The sequence below is a fragment of the Rhinoderma darwinii genome, unplaced genomic scaffold (genome assembly GCF_050947455.1).
Source record: "Rhinoderma darwinii isolate aRhiDar2 unplaced genomic scaffold, aRhiDar2.hap1 Scaffold_1052, whole genome shotgun sequence".
In the NCBI taxonomy this organism is placed as follows: Eukaryota; Metazoa; Chordata; class Amphibia; order Anura; family Rhinodermatidae; genus Rhinoderma; species Rhinoderma darwinii.
In genome coordinates, this window is record NW_027461937.1 from 17,378 (window position 1) to 41,501 (window position 24,124).

The window sequence follows — 24,124 nt, forward strand, 5'->3', positions numbered from 1 at the left end:
GTACTATCAGTATATAGATATATGCCTGTGTGCTATCAGTATATAGATATACGCCTGTGTACTATCAGTATATAGATGTATGCCTGTGTACTATCAGTATATAGATATATGCCTGTGTACTATCAGTATATAGATATACGCCTGTGTGCTATCAGTATATAGATATATGCCTGTGTACTATCAGTATATAGATATATGCCTGTGTACTATCAGTATATAGATATATGCCTGTGTACTATCAGTATATAGATATACGCCTGTGTGCTATCAGTATATAGATATATGCCTGTGTACTATCAGTATATAGATATACGCCTGTGTGCTATCAGTATATAGATATGTGCCTGTGTACTATCAGTATATAGATATATGCCTGTGTACTATCAGTATAAAGATATATGCCTGTGTACTATCAGTATATAGATATAGGCCTGTGTACTATCAGTATATAGATATATGTCTGTGTACTATCAGTGTATAGATATATGCCTGTGTGCTATCAGTATATAGATATATGCCTGTGTACTATCAGTATATAGATATATGCCTGTGTGCTATCAGTATATAGATATATGCCTGTGTGCTATCAGTATATAGATATATGCCTGTGTGCTATCAGTATATAGATATATGCCTGTGTACTATCAGTATATAGATATATGCCTGTGTACTATCAGTATATAGATATATGCCTGTTTGCTATCAGTATATAGATATATGCCTGTGTACTATCAGTATATAGATATATGCCTGTGTACTATCAGTGTATAGATATATGCCTGTGTACTATCAGTATATAGATATATGCCTGTGTACTATCAATATATAGATATATGCCTGTGTACTATCAGTATATAGATATATGCCTGTGTACTATCAGTATATAGATATATGCCTGTGTATTATCAGTATATAGATATATGCCTGTGTACTATCAGTATATAGATATATGCCTGTGTACTATCAGTATATAGATATATGCCTGTGTACTATCAGTATATAGATATATGCCTGTGTACTATCAGTGTATAGATATATGCCTGTGTACTATCAGTATATAGATATATGCCTGTGTACTATCAGTATATAGATATATGCCTGTGTACTATCAGTATATAGATATATGCCTGTGTACTATCAGTATATAGATATATGCCTGTGTACTATCAGTATATAGATATATGCCTGTGTACTATCAGTATATAGATATATGCCTGTGTGCTATCAGTGTATAGATATATGCCTGTGTACTATCAGTATATAGATATATGCCTGTGTACTATCAGTGTATAGATATATGCCTGTGTACTATCAGTATATAGATATATGCCTGTGTACTATCAGTATATAGATATATGCCTGTGTACTATCAGTATATAGATATATGCCTGTGTATTATCAGTATATAGATATATGCCTGTGTACTATCAGTATATAGATGTATGCCTGTGTACTATCAGTATATATTTCTGTCACTTATTATTGTGGGGCACGAGGCGCGATGATGAATTTGACCTCCATGTACCTCAGTAATAGTAATTAACCCCATCATGTACCTCACACATTAACCCATTATGACTGAGAAACATGATGGGGTTAATTACTATTAATGAGGTACATGGAGGTTACATTCATCATCACGCCTCGCGTCTCACATCAGAAAACGGAAGAACTTTTTTATTATTTTTTTATTACTGTTGGTAAAGTATCGTTTTGGTATCAAAATCGCAATACTACACGAAGTATCGGTATCGGAGTCCAAATTCTGGTATCGTGACATCCCTAATGACCGCAGGACCGAAAAGCTCCGCACCCCCCTATATAGACCTGGTATACGGCTCAGCTTCATCTACCTGATGATTCTCTGGGACATTGGGATTTTCCTCTGGACAGTCCTGGGAATACAGAGGACTGGGACATCTCTCTGGTGGATTTCTCCTACTGGATCCATCTGTAGGAAACACACAGGGACTGAATACATGACTACTGTATATCTGTCTATATATCAGACACTTCTCTCTACACTTCTATGTTTACTGATCAGAGCCGGAATTACAATGTTGAGGTCCTCACTACCGGTGTCGATGTTCCTGCACCTTGTAAGCCGCCGGCCTAAAGGAGACTGTGCCCTACCAGAGCGAACGGCGGGGCGTAACTGGCTCCCTGCTCCACCATAGTATTTACCTGTATCTGCCCTCTGTGGACGCGGATACACATGAAAGTGGCGGGACACAGGACGCCTCTATTTAGTTACCTGCAACCAAAAATGGTCTGGGTGTCACTTGCTTATTAGCCTCTTAAAGGCTGTGTACACCTCTGTAGGCAATATTTTCTATACATATTAATTAACCCCTTCACGACATGGCTATATACTTTCCAACTCCTGATGCCCTGGGCAGGTGTCACATAAATAAATATTGGCAGAATGGAACAGGGTTGTACTTTCCTGTCCGCCGGCTCTCTCCACAAGTGCCGGCACATCTCCCCCTTAGTTTAATCAAACTTATGCCAAACCCCTGCAGATAGCACCTCATCCCCTGTAGATAGCGCCACTGAAGCTCCCTCTAGGAGCGGAATCATTTGCCAGAGCGTTGCCGTCAACTTGGCTGGAAATTGTGCTTCTAGAGGGAGCCCCTGACGTCTCTGTCCATATATGGACAGTGATGTCAGGGACTCCTCTGGGAGTGGAATCCATGGCCTATTTTTGACCTGTTTAAGAGAACCATTTCTCAAATCTGACGTGTCACTTTAAGGGTATGTGCACACGGGGCTGATAAGATGCAGATTTTCTGCAAAGTATTTAATTGCGAGAAAATCTGCAGCGTATTACAGTAGTAGCAATGAGGGTGAGATTTTAACAAATCTCATCTACACGTCGCGCCAAAAATTAGTTTTGGACGTTCCGCCGTGTTTACGCCATGTGGAGACGTATCATAAGTGGGAATAAGATTTTACTTATCCAAGACATTGTGAGATTGTTTTTTCAGAACACGTTGTACTTTATATTAGAGGTAAATTTAGCTCCATACATTCTGTGTTACAGTTACTAAGGATGAAAAAAGACACAAGTCCATCAAGACCAACCTATAATCCGACCGTGTTGATCCAGAGGAAGATAAAACCCCCATGAGGTGGATGACAATTGTCTAATTAGGGGAAAACTCCTCCCCGACTCCAAATCTGGAAATCAGAATAAATCCCTGGATCAGCGTCCCATCTCCAGAATCTAGTACCCATAACTTGTAATATTAAAGAGAACCTCCGATTATACTGACATTATATAGGAAACTATTATACTGCCGGAGTGTGCCGATAATCGTCTTTCTACATGACTTGTATTACCAGGTTTACTTCTGACTACAGCACGACTGCCCATAGTCCTCGCTGCCGGCTGCCCATAACTCTGCATTAGGAGACAGCGCGTCCTGCTCGTCTTCATGGCTCCTGTATCCAGAACGGCCGCCAGCGCTGTACAATGTAATGTGACCTCTAATGCAGAGTTATGAGCAGCCGGCAGCACGAAACACAGGGATCTAATGTGATGTAAAAGGAGCCGAAATTGTGGAGCTCCTACATTACATGTCATTGTACACACGTGTATATGTGCTGCACATGACGGTATTAAGGCCTCAACATGACCGCCAGTCCAGCCTGTGCCCACAGTAATGCCAATATATATCTGTCTCTTCTCACCTTGTGATGTGCGTGGCCGGTAGTCCTCCATCATGACCTCCTCGTACAGATCCTTGTGTTCTTCTAGATACTCCCACTCCTCCATGGAGAGATAGACAGTGACATCCTGACACCTTATAGGAACCTGACACACACAATGATACAGTCATTACCCAGACACCTCCTGTGCTGTTACTGTAGAATTTCCCAGCATTCCCAGCAGTGTCACCTCTCCAGTCAGCAGCTCAGTCATCTTGTAGATAAGTTCTAAGATCTTCTTCTCATGTATCCCGGAGTGAGGGGGAGGCTCTGTGATGGGACTACTGCTCCATCCTCCTGACTCATGGATGATGGGACTCGTACAGTCACCCGATGTCTTCTTCACTATTGTGTACTCCTGTGTATGGAGAGAGACACTTAGAGAACTGAACACAGTATTCCCCCCTCAGTAGAAAGAGGGAGATTGTGACCCCGCTGTATAGACCTCTAGTGACCCCACATCTGTAATACTGGAGACCTCACCTACAAAAAGACATTGAGAAAATAGAACGAGGCCAAAACTAAAAAGGAAATAATATTGGGGGGACTAGATGGACCATGTGCTCTCCTCCTGCCGTCATCTCCTATGTTTCTATATAGAGGTCATCCTGATCCTCCTGGTTCCTGGTCATTCTCATTGCTCTACAACATTACTATTGCTGCATTGGTGACATGACACATAACGGACCATATTGGTGGCTGACCTTCAGCTTCTTGACGTCACTTGGAAGATCTGGACGTTGTTATACAGGACACTGGATTATTCCTATTATGTATTGTCCCTTCCCTATGTGGGACTTGTTCTATAATGTAGAAAAGTTTACCTCTCCGCTCAACAGGTAGATGATCTCCAAGGTGAAGTCTAATATTCTTCTGCTCATCTCATTCCTGTGCTTGTCCATCCTTGGTGGGTCATTCAGGAGAAGGAACGTTGTGGAGGAGAAGATGAGAAAACTGGAGGAACTGGAGGATCTAGTACTGCAGACGTCTTTATGAAGAAAGGAGAAGATGGAGATCATACAGGGGACATCATCATGTGTGACATACAGAACCTCACTTATTGATCATTGAGAGAAACATCTTCTCAGAGCCGTCACCACATGGAATAAAGGGGTATTCCCAACACGGACAACTCTCCCCAGGATATGCCAGAAATGTCTGATAGATGCGGCTCCACCTCTGGGTGGCCTTGTTAGGCGGTTTCCGTAGCTCCTATAGAAAAGAATGGAGAGACACAATCTGCTCAGGTCCTCCTGCTATATAATCTGCTGCCAACAGATCAGACTGGTGGTCAATGTGACAGATGCCCTTTATGAATGAATACACCCCTAATATAAGTTTTTACAGATATTAGAAGTTACCTCAGAGATCCTGGATCTTCAGAGACATCTAAAATTCTTAATTATTATAGTATTCCCCTTTTCCTTGTAGATTATTTTACCGGATAGTAACTTTATTCACATCTGAAAGACAGATACTAACCATGGTTATTGGGAACCAGCGGTCACGTGTGAATGTGCAGAAGGTCCCGCCAGTCCTGCGAGCATGTGCGGAAGGTCCCGCCAGTCCTGCGAGCATGTGCGGAAGGTCCCGCCAGACCAGTGGGCAGGAGCGGAAGGTCCCGCCAGACCAGTGGGCAGGCGCGGAAGGTCCCGCCAGACCAGTGGGCAGGCGCGGAAGGTCCCGCCAGACCAGTGCGCAGGCGCGGAAGGTCCCGCCAGACCAGTGCGCAGGCGCGGAAGGTCCCGCCAGACCAGTGTGCATGCGCAGTACGTCCCACCAATACAGTGTGTATGTCCTGGTAGTTTAGTGTGAGGTAGCAGCATGTATTGTGCTGGGTGTGCAGGATCTCTGCATCATCTTATCACTTAGCAGTCACATCTTACACACAGACTTCTGTAAAGCGTGACCTGTCCTCCATCGTCTACATTACTTGGTGCTTTTCCTTTTAAACCTGTTCCCCCACTTCTTCATTATTCTGTGCTCCTTCTAGACCTGTCCTCTGCTTCTACATTACTCTGTGCTCCTCCTTCTAGACCTGTCCTCTGTTTCTACATTACTCTGTGCTCCTCCTTCTAGACCTGTCCTCTGCTTCTACATTACTCTGTGCTCCTCCTTCTAGACCTGTCCTCTGCTTCTACATTACTCTGTGCTCCTCCTTCTAGACCTGTCATCTGCTTCTACATTACTCTGTGCCTCTCCTTCTAGACCTGTCCTCTGCTTCTACATTACTCTGTGCTCCTCCTTCTTCTAGACCTGTCCTCTGCTTCTACATTGCTCTGTGCTCCTCCTTCTAGACCTGTCCTCTGCTTCTACATTACTCTGTGCTTCTCCTTCTAGACCTGTCCTCTGCTTCTACATTGCTCTGTGCTCCTCCTTCTAGACCTGTCCTCTGCTTCTACATTACTCTGTGCTCCTCCTTCTTCTAGACCTGTCCTCTGCTTCTACATTACTCTGTGCTCCTCCTTCTAGACCTGTCCTCTGCTTCTACATTACTCTGTGCTCCTCCTTCTAGACCTGTCCTCTGCTTCTACATTACTCTGTGCTCCTCCTTCTTCTAGACCTGTCCTCTGCTTCTACATTACTCTGTGCTCCTCCTTCTTCTAGACCTGTCCTCTGCTTCTACATTACTCTGTGCTCCTCCTTCTAGACCTGTCCTCTGCTTCTACATTACTCTGTGCTCCTCCTTCTAGACCTGTCCTCTGCTTCTACATTACTCTGTGCTCCTCCTTCTTCTAGACCTGTCCTCTGCTTCTACATTACTCTGTGCTCCTCCTTCTTCTAGACCTGTCCTCTGCTTCTACATTACTCTGTGCTCCTCCTTCTTCTAGACCTGTCCTCTGCTTCTACATTACTCTGTGCTCCTCCTTCTAGACCTGTCCTCTGCTTCTATATTACTCTGTGCTCCTCCTTCTAGACCTGTCCACCACCTTCGGCACAGTCGATCACACCCTCCTGATCCAAATTCTCTAGTCCCTTGACATCACAGACTTGGCCCTCTCCTGGATCTCCTCATACCTTACCAACTAAAGATTTACTATCGCTCCCTCATGGGTCTCAGTGTTCTGGATCCCTTACTTTTCTCCATCTAAATCTTTGGTCAAATTTACCTCTGGTCAGGGGCGTAGCTAGAGGCTCATGGGCCCCGATGCAAAAATTCTTACTGGGCCCCCCCCGCAAACTTCTCATGGCCGACGGTCCGCTTTCAGCTGCATCGCTGGGTCTCCTAAGTGACCCAACAATGCAGCACTAGCAGCCGGGGCGTCACTAAGGCTGGGTTCACACACACACTATTTACGGACGTAATTCGGGCGTTTTAGCATTGAATTACGTCCGAAAATGCGGCTCAAAAGCGTCGGCAAACATCTGCCCACTCATTTGAATGGGTCTTACGATGTTCTGTGCCGACGGTCATTTTTTTTTACGCGCCGCTGTCAAAAGGCGGCGCGTAAAAAAGTGCCTGTCAGTTCTTCAGACGTAAATGGAGCCGTTTTCCATGGACTCCATGGAAAACCAGCTTCAATTACTTCCGTAATGGACGCAGCAAAAGACGCCTGCACATGCCATTACGGCTGAAATTACGGTTCTGTTTTCTCCTGAAAACAGCACAGTAATTTCAGCCGTAACGGACGCTGCCGTGTGAACATACCCTCAGGGCTTAAAATGTCCGGGAAATAGCCCCAATACATATGTGTCCGCCCCAAAAAAAAGTGTGTATATGAGACAGCATAGCATATCTATAGCACTACGACCCTATAAACTATGGATAGGATTAGATACAGTGGCTGAGCAGACAGTATCACACATGATAGGATTAGATACAGTGGCTCAGAAGGCAGTATCACACATGATAGGATTAGATACACAGCTCAGCAGACAGTATCACACATGATAGGATTAGATACAGTGGCCCAGCAGACAGTATCACACATGATAGGATTAGATACAGTGGCTCAGCAGACAGTACCACACATGATAGGATTAGATACAGTGGCTCAGCAGACAGTATCACACATGATAGGATTAGATACAGTGGCTCAGCAGACAGTACCACACATGATAGGATTAGATACAGTGGCTCAGCAGACAGTATCACACATGATAGGATTAGATACAGTGGCTCAGCAGACAGTATCACACATGATCGGATTAGATATAGGGCCCAGCAGACAGTATCATACATGATTGGATTAGATACACAGCTCAGCAGACTGTATCACACATGATAGGATTAGATACAGGGCCCAGCTCGCTGACATTGCGGCTCCAGCGCTGGACCCAGGATAGGTAAGAATAATAATTTTGTTTCTTTATGTGTTACTGATTATTTTTGTGTGTTTGTGTTTTTTTTTACAGGTTCGGTTGTTGGACTTCGGATACGAGGACTTCAATGACGGCGTTTCTTTTATTCTCAATAAAATGGTTAATGAGGGTTGTGTTTTTTTATTTCAATAAAATATTTTTTCTATGTGCTTGTATCTTTTTAAACTTTATTATCACCGCCTTAGTAATGGCCGCTGGCTGATTGACAATCTCCATTACTAAGGCGAGGCTTAATGTTAGCCGGTGCAGAGGCTACACTAACCTCCATTATTACCCCGGTACCCACCGCCACCAGGGGTACTGGGAAGAGCCGGGTACAAACCAGTACCCGACCATCTGTAGTGACGGGCAGGCACCGGAGTGGCCTCAGGCTGGTAGTATTAGGCTGGGGAAGGCCAAAAACAGTGGCCCTTCCCACCCTTGTAATGCTGCCTGCTGCTGCTGTGTTGTATCTGGCTGGTTATGAAAATTGGGGGGGACCCGACATCGTTCTTTCCAATAATTTTTTTTTATAAATTACGTGGGGTCCCCCCCATTTTCATAACCAGCCAGATACAATAAAGCAGCAGCAGGCAGCATTACCAGGATGGGAAGGGCCACTGTTTTTGGCCTTTCCCCTCCTGATAATACCAGCCTGCGGCCACCCCAGTGGCCGACCATCACTACAGATGGTCAGGTACTGGATCGTACCCGGCTCTTCCCAGCACCCCTGGTGGCGGTGGGTACCGGGGTAATAAAGGGGGTTAGTGTTAGCCTCTGCAGCAGCTAACACTAAGTCCCGCCTTAGCAATGGACGCTGTCAATCAGCCGGCGGCCATTACTAAGGCGGTAGTAATATAGTTTAAAAAAAAAACACAAAGACATAGAAAAAATATTTTATTGAAATAAAAAAAAAAACACACACAACCCTCATTAACCATTTTATTAATAAAAAAAAAGCTGTCATCGAAGTAGTCCTGGAATCCGCCGTAGTCCAACGACCGAACCTGTAAGAAAACACACAAAAAATGATTAGTAACACATGTGTTAGGGTATGTGCACACACACTAATTACGTCCGTAATTGACGGACGTATTTCGGCCGCAAGTACCGGACCGAACACAGTGCAGGGAGCCGGGCTCCTAGCGTCGTACTTATGTACGACGCTAGGAGTCCCTGCCTCGCTGCCGGACAACTGTCCCGTACTGAAAACATGTTTACAGTATGGGACAGTTGTCCTGCAGCGAGCCAGGGACTCCTAGCGTCGTACATAACTATAATGCTAGGAGCCCGGCTCACTGCACTGTGTTCGGTACTTGCGGCCGAAATACGTCCGTCAATTACGGACGTAATTAGTGTCTGTGCACATACCCTAAGGCTTAGATACAGGGCCCATGTGTGATACTGTCTGTGGGACCCTGTATCTAAGCCTACCACAAGGTAGGCTTAGTTACAGGGTCCAGCAGACAGTAATCTTATACAGTATAAGATTACTGTGTGCTGGGGCCCTGTATCTAAACCTACAGTGTGGTAGGCTTAGATACAGGGCCCAGCAGACAGGATCACGCATGGGCCATGTATCTAAGCCTACCATGTGATTGGCTTAGATACAGGACCCAGCAGACAGGATCACACAATCTGTGATCCTGTCTCATGGGCCCCCTAAGCCTGCTACATCGTAGGCTTAGGGGTTGTGCAGTCCCTAAACATTGATGGCCTATCCACAGGATAGGCCATCAATAGCTGATGTGTCTCCCGGGTCCCGCCAATCATCTGTTTTGAAGGGGCCGCAGCACTCGTACGAGAGCTGCTTCCCCTTCATTTCACTACTCGCCCACACTGTGAATCGCCGACACCGTTTCACAGTGTGACCGGAATGAAGTGACAGGAATGAAGGGGAGCAGCTCTCGTACGAGTGCTGCGGCCCCTTCAAAACAGCTGATTGGCGGGTCCCGGGCGTCAGACCCCGCCAGTCAGGGCTAACCTTACCTTCCTCTTCGGCCGCGGCGGGAGTTCTGTAGTCTCGATGCTGTGCGCGGCGGCATAGCGCTGTGACGTCATGCGCTGCGCACAGCGCTTGACGTCAGGACCTCCGCTGCGATCCGGAACCAGGAAGGTAAGTAAAGTATGTTACTATAGTAACAGGGGCCCGCGGCCCGAGTTACTATAGTAACTTTTTATTGATGTGGTGCGGGGGGCCGTGGGCCCCCCTGGCTTCGGGGCCCGGTCGCAATTGCGACCGCTGCAACCCCTATAGCTACGCCAGTGCCTCTGGTCTTGATGTTACCTCCCTGTTATCTAGAATGTCTAACAGTTATCTCCTCTTTCACCTCCCACTTCCTTAAGATTAACATGGAGAAAACGGAATCATCTTTTCCCCATTTCACTCAACCCCCTTACCAGAACTATCAAATCACAGTTAATGGCTCCACACATTTCCCGGTCTCACAGGTCCGCTGCATTGGGATAACCCTTAATTTCAAATAGCACAGCCAAGCGCTTACCACTTCTTGCTGCCTCAACCTCAAAAACCTCTTGAAGTCAGTCTTTCCTCGAACAGAGATAAATGCTAGTATATATGTCCTCATCATCTACTGTCTAGACTACTCCAACACCCTTCTCTGTGGCTTCCCATCTAACACTATTGCACCCCTCCTACCCATTCTCAACTCAGCTGCAAGGATAAATCTACCTTGTCCCCTCATTCCACCTCTGCGGTCACTGGCCACCCATTGCCTACTAAATTAAGTTATACATATTAAAAATGACATGCAAGGATGTCAACAAACCATCCCCTCCATACATCTCTGCCCTAATCTCCTGATACCTTCCCACACATAATCTCCGGTCCTCACAAGACCTTCTTTGTTCTCATTTTATCTGTTCCTCACATCATCATCTAGATTTCTCCCGTGCTTCCCCCACATTCTGACCTCTTTAGCCCAACTCATCAGATCTCTCCCACTATCCAAACCTTCACTAGTAACCTGAACACCCCCTATTCAGAAAAGCTTACACCCTAAAATAACCGGCTGCCACTACTCCACCGGATGACCAGCTTCTACCCTCACCTACTGTCTACTCTTGTAGTGTCTATGCGGGCAGGGTCTCTCCTATTGTAGAGTGCAGTCTATGTGGGCAAGTTCTCTCCTTCTCTTGTAGAGTGTAGTCTATGTGGGCAGGTTCTCTCCTTCTCTTGTAGAGTGCAGTCTACGCGGGCAGGGTCTCTCCTCTTGTATAGTGCAGTCTATGTGGGAAGGTTCTCTCCTTCTCTTGTAGAGTGCAGTCTATGTGGGCAGGGTCTCTCCTCTTGTAGAGTGCAGTCTACACGGGCAGGATCTCTCCTCTTGTAGAGTGCAGTCTACACGGGCAGGATCTCTCCTTTTCTTGTAGAGTGCAGTCTATGTGGGCAGGGTCTCTCCTTCTCTTGTAGAGTGTAGTCTATGTGGGCAGGATCTCTCCTTCTCTTGTAGAGTGCAGTCTACACGGGCAGGGTCTCTCCTTCTCTTGTAGAATGTAGTCTACACGGGCAGGGTCTCTCCTTCTCTTGTAGAGTGTAGTCTATGTGGGCAGGATCTCTCCTTCTCTTGTAGAGTGCAGTCTACACGGGCAGGGTCTCTCCTTCTCTTGTAGAGTATAGTCTACGAGGGCAGGGTCTCTCCTTCTCTTGTAGAGTGTAGTCTATGTGGGCAGGATCTCTCCTTCTCTTGTAGAGTGCAGTCTATGTGGGCAGGGTCTCTCCTTCTCTTGTAGAGTGCAGTCTACGCGGGCAGGATCTCTCCTCTTGTAAAGTGCAGTCTATGTGGGCAGGGTCTCTCCTTCTCTTGTAGAGTGCAGTCTACGCGGGCAAGGTCTCTCTCCTATTGTAAAGTACAGTCTACGCGGGTAGGGTCTCTCCTTCTCTTGTAGCGTGCAGTCTATGTGGCCAGGGTCTCTCCTTCTCTTGTAGAGTGCAGTCTACGCGGGCAGGGTCTCTCCTTCTCTTGTAGAGTGCAGTCTACGCGGGCAGGGTCTCTCCTTCTCTTGTAGAGTGCAGTATACGCGGGTAGGGTCTCTCCTTCTCTTGTAGAGTGCAGTCTATGTGGGCAGGGTCTCTCCTTCTCTTGTAGAGTGCAGGCCACGCGGGCAGGGTCTCTCCTCTTGTAGAGTGCAGTCTACACGGGCAGGGTCTCTCCTTCTCTTGTAGAGTGCAGTCTATGTGGGCAGGGTCTCTCCTTCTCTTGTAGAGTGCAGGCTACGCGGGCAGGGTCTCTCCTTCTCTTGTAGAGTGCAGTCTACACGGGCAGGGTCTCTCCTTCTCTTGTAGAGTGCAGTCTACGAGGGCAGGGTCTCTCTCCCTCTGGACCAGTCTGTCATTCATTAATGTTTGTCTCTTCTTATGTACTTAACCCCTTGGACACGCAGCCAATTCAAATTTTTCCTCCCTCCTTCCAAAAGCCAGAACTTTTTTGTTTTTCCGTTGGCATAGCCGTATGAGAACATGTCTTGTGCTGGACGTGAAGTAATTTTAAAAGGGGTTTTCCACGATCAGACAACGGATGACCTCCACTGGATAGGTCATCAGTATATGATGGTGGGGGTCCGACACCCGGACCCCGAACAGATCAGCTGCTCCGGCTGCCGGATGTTTTGAACGGTATGCAGTAGTTGGAGCCGGAAGCAAATGGCTCCGACCACTGCACAGCGGCCGTTCTGCAGAACTAAATGCTCTGCTCCTATTCACTTTAACACAGCAGCACGACCGCTCTATTCCGTGACCGGAGCATCTGCTTTCAGCATGGACTTCTGGTGCCCGGAGGCAGCTGGAGCAGATGATCGGTGCGGAGTCCGGGTGTCGGACCCCCACAGATCATATACTGATGACCTATCTGGTGAAGGTCATCAGTTGTCCGATCGTGGAAAACCCCTTTATTGTCCCCTATAATGTGCTGGGAAAGAGGAAACAATTGTGGGCTGGAATAGAGGAAAACGCAGTGAATCCTATTGATTTTTAGGTTTAGTTTTTGCGGCGTTCACCATGCGGTGAAAATGACTTGTTACCTTTATTCTCCGGGTCAATACGATTACGACGACACCAAATTTTGAGATTTATCTTCGACAAGGAAAGAAAAATTTGTTCAAAAAAGAAAACCGTTTTGCGTCGCTATTTTGTGAGACAGAACGTTTTATATTTCCGGTGATTGCGCGGTGTGAGGAGTTTTATATTTCTGATGATTGCGCGGTGTGAGGAGTTTTATATTTCCGGTGATTGCGCGGTGTGAGGGGTTTTATATTTCCGTTGATTGCGCGGTGTTAGGGGTTTTATATTTCCGGTGATTGCGCGGTGTGAGGGGTTTTATATTTCCGGTGATTGTGCAGTGTGAGGGGGTTTATATTTCCTGTGATTGCGGGGTGTGAGGGGTTTATATTTCCGGTGATTGCGCGGTGTGACGGGTTTATATTTCCGGTGATTGCGCGGTGTGAGGGGTTTTATATTTCCGGTGATTGCGCGGTGTGAGGGGTTTATATTTCCGGTGATTGCGCGTTGTGAGGAGTTTTATATTTCCGGTGATTGCGCGGTGTGAGGGGTTTATATTTCCGGTGATTGCGCGGTGTGAGGGGTTTTATATTTCCGGTGATTGCGCGGTGTAAGGGGTTTATATTTCCGGTGATTGCTCGGTGTGAGGGGTTTATATTTCCGGTGATTGCGCGGTGTGAAAGGTTTATATTTCCGGTGATTGTGCGGTGTGAGGGTTTTATATTTCCGGTGATTGCGCGGTGTGAGGGGTTTATATTTCCGGTGATTGCGCGGTGTGAGGGGTTTTATATTTCCGGTGATTGCACCGGTGTGGGGGGGTTATATATTTCCGGTGATTGCGCGGTGTGGGGGGTTTTATATTTCCGGTGATTGCGCGGTGTGGGGGGTTTTATATTTCCGGTGATTGCGCGGTGTGAGGGGTTTTATAATTCCGGTGATTGCGCAGTGTGAGGGGGTTTTATATTTCCGGTGATTGCGTGGTGTGAGGGGGTTTTATATTTCCGGTGATTGCGCGGTGTTAGGGGTTTTATATTTCCGGTGATTGCGCGGTGTGGGGGGGTTTATATTTCCGGTGATTGCGCGGTGTGAGGGGTTTTATATTTCCGGTGATTGCGCGGTGTGAGGGAGTTTATATTTCCGGTGATTGCGCGGTGTGAGGGGTTTATATTTCCGGTGATTGCGCGGTGTGAGGGAGTTTATATTTCCGGTGATTGCGCGGTGTGAGGGGTTTATATTTCCGGTGATTGCGCGGTGTGAGGGGTTTATATCTCCAGTGATTGCGCGGTGTGAGGGGTTTATATTTCCGGTGATTGCGCGGTGTGAGGGGTTTATATTTCCGGTGATTGCGCGGTGTGAGGGGTTTATATTTACGGTGATTGCGCGGTGTGAGTGGATTATATTTCCGGTGATTGCGCGGTGTGAGAGGTTTTATATTTCTGGTGATTGCGCGGTGTAAGGGGTTTTATATTTCCGGTGATTGCGCGGTGTGAGGGGTTTATATTTCCGGTGATTGCGCGGTGTGGGGGGTTTATATTTCCGGTGATTGCGCGGTGTGAGGGGTTTATATTTCCGGTGATTGCGCGGTGTGAGGGGTTTTATATTTCCGGTGATTGCGCGGTGTGAGGGGTTTTATATTTCCGGTGATTGCGCGGTGTGAGGGGTTTTATATTTCCGGTGATTGCGCGGTGTGAGGGGTTTATATTTCCGGTGATTGCGCAGTGTGAGGGGTTTATATTTCCGGTGATTGCGCTGTGTGGGGGGTTTATATTTCCGGTGATTGCGCGGTGTGGGGGTTTTATATTTCCGGGGATTGTGCGGTGTGAGGGGTTTATATTTCCGGTGATTGTGCGGTGTGAGGGGTTTATATTTCCGGTGATTGCGCGGTGTGAGGGGTTTTATATTTCCGGTGATTGCGCGGTGTGAGGGGGTTTTATATTTCCGGTGATTGCGTGGTGTGAGGGGTTTATATTTCCGGTGATTGCGCGGTGTGAGGGGTTTTATATTTCCGGTGATTGCGCGGTGTGGGGGGTTTATATTTCCGGTGATTGCGCGGTGTGGGGGTTTTATATTTCCGGGGATTGTGCGGTGTGAGGGGTTTATATTTCCGGTGATTGTGCGGTGTGAGGGGTTTTATATTTCCGGTGATTGCACGGTGTGGGGGGGTTTATATTTCCGGTGATTGCGCGGTGTGAGGGGTTTATATTTCCGGTGATTGCACGGTGTGAGGGGTTTTATATTTCCGGTGATTGCGTGGTGTGGGGGTTTTATATTTCCGGTGATTGCGCGGTGTGAGGGGTTTATATTTCCGGTGATTGCGCGGTGTGAGGGGTTTATATTTCCGGTGATTGCGCGGTGTGAGGGGTTTTATATTTCCGGTGATTACGCGGTGTGAGGGTTTTATATTTCCGGTGATTGAGCGGTGTAAGGGGTTTTATATTTCAGGTGATTGCGCGGTGTGAGGGGTTTATATTTCCGGTGATTGCGCGGTGTGAGGGGGTTTATATTTCCGATGATTGCGCGGTGTGAGGGGTTTATATTTCCGGTGATTGCGGGGTGTGGGGGGTTTTATATTTGCGGTGATTGCGCGGTGTGAGGGGTTTTATATTTCCGGTAATTGCGCGGTGTGGGGGGTTTATATTTCCGGTGATTGCGCGGTGTGAGGGGTTTTATATTTCCGGTGATTGCGCGGTGTGGGGGGGGGGGTTTATAGTTCCGGTGATTGCGCGGTGTGTGGGGTTTTATATTTCCGGTGATTGCGGGGTGTGAGGGGTTTATATTTCCGGTGATTGCGCGGTGTGGGGGGGGTTTTATATTTCCGGTGATTGCGCGGTGTGAGGGGTTTATATTTCCGGTGATTGCCCGGTGTGAGGGGGTTTATATTTCCGGTGATTGCGCGGTGTGAGGGGTTTTATATTTCCGGTGATTGCGCGGTGTGAGGGGATTTATATTTCCGGTGATTGCGCGGTGTGAGGGGTTTTATATTTCCGGTGATTTCGCGGTGTGCGGGGTTTATATTTCCGGTGATTGCGCGGTGTGGGGGGGTTTATATTTCCGGTGATTGCGCGGTGTGAGGGGTTTTATAATTCCGGTGATTGCGCGGTGTGGGGGGTTTATATTTCCGGTGATTGCGCGGTGTGAGGGGTTTTATATTTCCGGTGATTGCGCGGTGAGGGGGTTTATATTTCCAGTGATTGCGCGGTGTGAGAGGTTTTATATTTCCAGTGATTGCGCGGTGTGAGGGGTTTATATTTCCGGTGATTGCGCGGTGTGGGGGGTTTTATATTTCTGGTGATTGCGCGGTGTGAGGGGTTTATATTTCCGGTGATTGCGCGGTGTGAGGGGTTTTATATTTCAGGTGATTGCGCGGTGTGAGGGGGTTTATATTTCCGGTGATTGTGCGGTGTGAGGGGTTTTATATTTCCGGTGATTGTGCGGTGTGAGGGTTTTATATTTCCGGTGATTGCGCGGTGTGAGGGGGGGTTTATATTTCCGGTGATTGCGCGGTGTGAGGGGTTTATATTTCCGGTGATTGCGCGGTGTGAGGGGTTTATATTTCAGGTGATTGCGCGGTGTGAGGGGGTTTATATTTCCGGTGATTGCGCGGTGTGAGGGGGTTTATATTTCCGGTGATTGCGCGGTGTGAGCGGTTTATAGTTCCGGTGATTGCGCGGTGTGAGGGGGTTTATATTTCCGGTAATTGCGCGGTGTGAGGGGTTTTATATTTCCGGTGATTGCGCGGTGTGGGGGGTTTATATTTCCGGTGATTGCGCGGTGTAAGGGGTTTTATATTTCCGGTGATTGCGCGGTGTGAGGGGTTTTATATTTCCGGTGATTGCGCGGTGTGAGCGGTTTTATATTTCCGTGATTGCGCGCTGTGAGCGGTTTATATTTCCGGTGATTGTGCGGTGTGGGGGGGTTTATATTTCCGGTGATTGTGCGGTGTGGGGGGGTTTATATTTCCGGTGATTGCGCGGTGTGAGGGGTTTTATATTTCCGGTGATTGCGCGGTGTGAGGGGTTTTATATTTCCGGTGATTACGCGGTGTGAGGGGGTTATATTTCCGGTGATTGCGCGGTGTGAGGGGTGTTATATTTCCGGTGATTGCGCGGTGTGGGGGGGTTTTATATTTCCGGTGATTGCGCGGTGTGAGGGGTTTTATATTTCCGATGATTGCGCGGTGTGAGGGGTTTTATATTTCCGGTGTGAGGGGGTTTATATTTCCGGTGATTGCACGGTGTGAGGGGTTTTATATTTCTGATGATTGCGCGGTGTGAGGGGTTTATATTTCCGGTGATTGCGCGATGTGAGGGGTTTATATTTCCGGTGATTGCGCGGTGTGAGGGGTTTTATATTTCCGGTGATTGCGCGGTGTGAGGGGTTTTATATTTCCGGTGATTCGCGGTGTGAGGGGTTTTATATTTCCGGTGATTACGCGGTGTGAGGGGGTTATATTTCCGGTGATTGCGCGGTGTGAGGGGTGTTATATTTCCGGTGATTGCGCGGTGTGGGGGGGTTTTATATTTCCGGTGATTGCGCGGTGTGAGGGGTTTTATATTTCCGGTGATTGCGCGGTGTGAGGGGTTTTATATTTCCGGTGTGAGGGGGTTTATATTTCCGGTGATTGCACGGTGTGAGGGGTTTTATATTTCTGATGATTGCGCGGTGTGAGGGGTTTATATTTCCGGTGATTGCGCGGTGTGGGGGGTTTTATATTTCCGGTGATTGCGCAGTGTGAGGGGTTTATATTTCCGGTGATTGCGCGGTGTGGGGGGTTTATATTTCCGGTGATTGCGCGGTGTGAGGGGTTTATATTTCCGGTGATTACGCGGTGTGAGGGGTTTATATTTCCGGTGATTGCGCGGTGTGAGGGGTTTATATTTCCGGTGATTGCGCGGTGTAGGGGGGGTTTATATTTCCGGTGATTGCGCGGTGTGAGGGGTTTATATTTCCGGTGATTGCGCGGTGTGAGGGGTTTATATTTCCGGTGATTGCGCGGTGTGGGGGGGGGTTTATATTTCCGGTGATTGCGTGGTGTGGGGGGGTTTATATTTCCGGTAATTGCGCGGTGTGAGGGGGGTTTATATTTCCGGTGATTGCGCGGTGTGAGGGGTTTATATTTCCGGTGATTGCGCGGTGTGAGGTGTTTTATATTTCCGGTGATTGCGCGGTGTAAGGGGTTTATATTTCCGGTGATTGCGCGGTGTGAGGTGTTTTATATTTCCGGTGATTGCGCGGTGTAAGGGGTTTATATTTCCGGTGATTGCGCGGTGTGAGGGGTTTATATTTCCGGTGATTGCGCGGTGTGAGGGGTTTATATTTCCGGTGATTGCGCGGTGTGAGGGGTTTATATTTCCGGTGATTGTGCGGTGTGAGGGGTTTATATTTCCGGTGATTGCGCGGTGTGAGGGGTTTATATTTCCGGTGATTGCGCGGTGTGGGGGGGTTTATATTTCCGGTGATTGCGCAGTGTGAGGGGATTTATATTTCCGGTGATTGCGCGGTGTGAGGGGTTTATATTTCCGGTGATTGCGCGGTGTGAGGGGTTTTATATTTCCGGTGATTGCGCGGTGTGAGGGGTTTTATATTTCCGGTGATTGCGCGGTGTGGGGGGGTTTATATTTCCGGTGATTGCGCGGTGAAGGGGGGGGTTTATATTTCCGGTGATTGCGCGGTGTGAGGGGTTTATATTTCCGGTGATTGCGCAGTGTGAGAGGTTTATATTTCCGATGATTGCGCGGTGTGAGCGGTTTATATTTCAGGTGATTGCGCGGTGTGAGGGGTTTATATTTCCGGTGATTGCGCGGTGTGAGGGGTTTATATTTCCGGTGATTGCGCGGTGTGAGGGGTTTTATATTTCCGGTGATTGCGCGGTGTGAGGGGTTTTATATTTCCGGTGATTGCGCGGTGTGAGGGGTTTTATATTTCCGGTGATTGCGCGGTGTGAGGGGTTTATATTTCCGGTGATTGCGCAGTGTGAGGGGTTTTATATTTCCGGTGATTGCGCGGTGTGAGGGGTTTATATTTCCGGTGATTGCGCAGTGTGGGGGGGGGGGGGTTTATATTTCCGGTGATTGCGCGGTGTGGGGGGTTTTATATTTCCGGTGATTGCGCGGTGTGAGGGGTTTTATATTTCCGGTGATTGCGCGGTGTGAGGGGTTTATATTTCCGGTGATTGCGCGGTGTGAGGGGTTTATATTTCCGGTGATTGCGCGGTGTGACAGGTTTTATATTTTCGGTGATTGCGCGGTGTGAGGGGTTTATATTTCCGGTGATTGCGCGGTGTGGGGGGTTTATATTTCCGGTGATAGCGCGGTGTGAGGGGTTTATATTTCCGGTGATTGCGCGGTGTGGGGGGTTTATATTTCCGGTGATTGCGCGGTGTGAGGGGGTTTTATATTTCCGGTGATTGCGCGGTGGGAGGGGTTTTATATTTCCGGTGATTGCGCGGTGTGAGGGGGTTTATGTTTCCGGTAATTGCGCGGTGTGAGGGGTTTATATTCCCGGTGATTGCGCGGTGTGAGGGGTTTATATTTCCGGTGATTGCGCGGTGTGAGGGGGGTTTATATTTCCGGTGATTGCGCGGTGTGAGGGGTTTATATTTCCGGTGATTGTGCGGTGTGGGGGGTTTTATATTTCCGGTGATTGCGCGGTGTGAGGGGGTTTATATTTCCGGTAATTGCGCGGTGTGAGGGGTTTATATTTCCGGTGATTGCGCGGTGTGAGGGGTTTATATTTCCGGTGATTGCGCGGTGTGAGGGGGGTTTATATTTCCGGTGATTGCGCGGTGTGAGGGGTTTATATTTCCGGTGATTGCGCGGTGTGAGGGGTTTTATATTTCCGGTGATTGCGCGGTGTGAGGGGTTTATATTTCCGGTGATTGCGCGGTGTGAGGGGTTTTATATTTCCGGTGATTGCGCGATGTGAGGGGTTTATATTTCCGGTGATTGCGCGGTGTGAGGGGTTTTATATTTCCGGTGATTGCGCGGTGTGAGGGGTTTAATATTTCCGGTGATTCGCGGTGTGAGGGGGTTTATATTTCCGGTGATTACGCGGTGTGGGGGGGGGGTTATATTTCCGGTGATTGCGCGGTGTGGGGGGTTTTATATTTCCGGTGATTGCGCGGTGTGAGGGGTTTATATTTCCGGTGATTGCGCGGTGTGGGGGTTTTATATTTCCGGTGATTGCGCGGTGTGGGGGGGGTTTATATTTCCGGTGATTGCGCGGTGTGAGGGGTTTATATTTCCGGTGATTGCGCGGTGTGGGGGGGTTTATATTTCCGGTGATTGCGCGGTGTGAGGGGTTTTATATTTCCGGTGATTGCGCGGTGTGAGGGGTTTTATATTTCCGGTGTGAGGGGGTTTATATTTCCGGTGATTGCACGGTGCGAGGGGTTTTATATTTCTGATGATTGCGCGGTGTGAGGGGTTTATATTTCCGGTGATTGCGCGGTGTGGGGGGTTTTATATTTCCGGTGATTGCGCGGTGTGAGGGGTTTATATTTCCGGTGATTGGGCGGTGTGAGGGGGTTTATATTTCCGGTGATTGCGCGGTGTGGGGGGTTTTATATTTCCGGTGATTGCGCGGTGTGAGGGGTTTATATTTCCGGTGATTGGGCGGTGTGAGGGGGTTTATATTTCCGGTGATTGCGCGGTGTGGGGGGTTTTATATTTCCGGTGATTGCGCGGTGTGAGGGGTTTATATTTCCGGTGATTGCGCGGTGTGGGGGTTTTATATTTCCGGTGATTGCGCGGTGTGGGGGGGGTTTATATTTCCGGTGATTGCGCGGTGTGAGGGGTTTTATATTTCCGGTGATTGCGCGGTGTGGGGGGTTTTATATTTCCGGTGATTGCGCGGTGTGAGGGGTTTTATATTTCCGGTGATTGCGCGGTGTGAGGGGTTTTATATTTCCGGTGTGAGGGGGTTTATATTTCCGGTGATTGCACGGTGCGAGGGGTTTTATATTTCTGATGATTGCGCGGTGTGAGGGGTTTATATTTCCGGTGATTGCGCGGTGTGGGGGGTTTTATATTTCCGGTGATTGCGCGGTGTGAGGGGTTTATATTTCCGGTGATTGGGCGGTGTGAGGGGGTTTATATTTCCGGTGATTGCGGGGTGTGGGGGGTTTTATATTTCCGGTGATTGCGCGGTGTGAGGGGTTTTATATTTCCGGTGATTGCGCGGTGTGGGGGGTTTTATATTTCCGGTGATTGCGCGGTGTGAGGGGTTTATATTTCCGGTGATTGGGCGGTGTGAGGGGGTTTATATTTCCGGTGATTGCGCGGTGTGGGGGGTTTTATATTTCCGGTGATTGCGCGGTGTGAGGGGTTTATATTTCCGGTGATTGCGCGGTGTGAGGGGTTTATATTTCCAGTGATTGCGCGGTGTGAGGGGTTTATATTTCCGGTGATTGCGCGGTGGGAGGGGTTTTATATTTCAGGTGATTGCGCGGTGTGAGGGGGTTTATATTTCCGGTGATTGCGCGGTGTGAGGGGTTTATATTTCCGGTGATTGCGCGGTGTGAGGGGGTTTATATTTCCGGTGATTGTGCGGTGTGGGGGGGGGGGTTTATATTTCCGGTGATTGCGCGGTGTGGGGGGTTTATATTTCCGGTGATTGCGCGGTGTGAGGGGGTTTATATTTCTGATGATTGCGCGGTGTGAGGGGTTTATATTTCCGGTGATTGCGTGGTGTGAGGGGTTTTATATTTCCGGTGATTGCGCGGTGTGGGGGGTTTATATTTCCGGTGATTGCGCGGTGTGAGGTGTTTTATATTTCCGGTGATTGCGCGGTGTGAGGGGTTTTATATTTCCGGTGATTGCGCGGTGTGAGGGGTTTATATTTCCGGTGATTGCGCGGTGTGAGGGGTTTATATTTCCAGTGATTGCGCGGTGTGAGGGGTTTTATATTTCCGGTGATTGCGCGGTGTGAGGGGTTTATATTTCCGGTGATTGCGCGGTGTGAGGGGTTTTATATTTCCGGTGATTGCGGGGTGTGAGGGGATTTATATTTCCGGTGATTGCGCGGTGTGAGGGGTTTTATATTTCCGGTGATTGCGCGGTGTGGGGGGGGTTTATATTTCTGGTGATTGCGCGGTGTGAGGGGTTTATATTTCCGGTGATTGCGCGGTGTGAGGGGTTTTATATTTACGGTGATTGCGCTGTGTGGGGGGTTTTATATTTCCGGTGATTGCGCGGTGTGAGGGGTTTATATTTCCGGTGATTGCGCGGTGTGGGGGGTTTATATATTCGGTGATTGCGCGGTGTGAGTGTTTTATATTTCCGGTGATTGCGCGGTGTGAGGGGTTTATATTTCCGGTGATTGCGCGGTGTGAGGGGGTTTATATTTCCGGTGATTGTGCGGTGTGAGGGGTTTATATTTCCGGTGATTGCGCGGTGTGAGGGGGTTTATATTTCCGGTTATTGCGCGGTGTGGGGGGTTTATATTTCCGGTGATTGCGCGGTGAGAGGGGGTTTATATTCCCGGTGATTGCGGGGTGTGAGGGGTTTTATATTTCGGGGGATTGCGCGGTGTGAGGGGTTTATATTTCCGGTGATTGTGCGGTGTGAGGGGTTTATATTTCCGGTGATTGCGCGGTGTGAGGGGTTTATATTTCCGGTGATTGCGCGGTGTGGGGGGTTTATATTTCCGGTGATTGCGCGGTGAGAGGGGGTTTATATTCCCGGTGATTGCGGGGTGTGAGGGGTTTATATTTCCGGTGATTGCGCGGTGTGAGGGGGTTTATATTTCCGGTGATTGCGCGGTGTGAGAGGTTTTATATTTCGGGGGATTGCGCGGTGTGAGGGGTTTATATTTCCGGTGATTGTGCGGTGTGAGGGGTTTATATTTCCGGTGATTGCGCGGTGTGAGGGGTTTATATTTCCGGTGATTGCGCGGTGTGGGGGGTTTATATTTCCGGTGATTGCGCGGTGAGAGGGGGTTTATATTCCCGGTGATTGCGGGGTGTGAGGGGTTTATATTTCCGGTGATTGCGCGGTGTGAGGGGGTTTATATTTCCGGTGATTGCGCGGTGTGGGGGGTTTTATATTTCCGGTGATTGCGCGGTGTGAGGGGTTTATATTTCCAGTGATTGCGCGGTGTGAGGGGTTTATATTTCCGGTGATTGCGCGGTGTGGGGGGTTTATATTTCCGGTGATTGCGCGGTGTGAGGGGTTTATATTTCCGGTGATTGCGCGGTGTGGGGGGTTTATATTTCCGGTGATTGCGCGGTGTGAGGGGTTTTATATTTCCAGTGATTGCGCGGTGTGAGGGGGTTTATATTTCCGGTGATTGCGCGGTGTGGGGGGTTTATATTTCCGGTGATTGCGCGGTGTGGGGGGGTTTATATTTCCGGTGATTGCGCGGTGTGAGGGGTTTATATTTCCGGTAATTGCGCGGTGTGGGGGGTTTATATTTCCGGTGATTGCCCGGTGTGAGGGGTTTATATTTCCGGTGATTGCGCGGTGTGAGGGGTTTATATTTCCGGTGATTGCGCGGTGTGAGGGGTTTTATATTTCCGGTGATTGCGCGGTGTGAGGGGGTTTATATTTCCGGTAATTGCGCGGTGTGAGGGGGGTTTATATAACCGGTCGGCATCGCGCAGTTTCTTCGGAGGACAGAGGAAGCCGCGATCTCTAACTGATCAGACGCCGCCATCACTATTAATCACGAGGGGTTAAGCGGCCGGGATTGCGCTGTCTCTGATCTTGGCGGTTGCAGGTGGCTGTCAGTAGCCGTGTACGGTGCAGGCTCCGCTCCTTCTAGTGTGACGGCGCACGTACAGCATAATACTATAGATCTGATGTCACCAAGGGGTTAATCCCTCCTGTATTTTATATTTACACCACTTAAAATAAATAATAATAATTACCAACACTGTGCCGGACAAAAACGCACCAAAACCGGACAGAAATGACCTCATGTAACCTTACTACTGCATCATGGGAAATCTCCTGACTGATAACAGAGAGAACACTAAACAACAGCGGTGACCGGAAGTCACGTACACCCGACCAGCGCTGCTCTCTACATCATACACGGCAACAGCTGAAGGACCAGTAATGACGTCACCACCATGTGACCGGGAGAAGAGAGGCG

General features: G+C 48.4%; 1 protein-coding gene across 3 annotated transcripts; it reads right to left on the bottom strand.

Annotated features, from left to right (window-relative positions):
- Positions 1-1,704: 1,704 nt before the first annotated feature.
- On the bottom strand, positions 1,705-24,088 carry LOC142698910 (oocyte zinc finger protein XlCOF8.4-like). 3 transcript variants are annotated; one of them, XM_075847933.1, is made up of 6 exons: positions 23,959-24,088; positions 4,536-4,923; positions 3,902-4,069; positions 3,694-3,817; positions 3,085-3,180; positions 1,705-1,951 (listed from the first exon to the last, which is right to left on the bottom strand). In XM_075847933.1, the coding sequence occupies exons 2-6, from the start codon at positions 4,728-4,730 to the stop codon at positions 1,818-1,820; spliced, it is 717 nt and encodes a 238-aa protein (XP_075704048.1). In that variant the 5' UTR covers positions 4,731-4,923; positions 23,959-24,088; the 3' UTR covers positions 1,705-1,817. The 3 variants fall into 3 exon arrangements, with proteins under 3 accessions (XP_075704048.1, XP_075704047.1, XP_075704049.1); XM_075847932.1 differs by lacking the exon at positions 23,959-24,088 and adding an exon at positions 5,073-5,274; XM_075847934.1 differs by lacking the exons at positions 3,085-3,180; positions 23,959-24,088 and adding an exon at positions 5,073-5,274.
- Between the last annotated feature and the right edge of the window lie 36 nt (positions 24,089-24,124).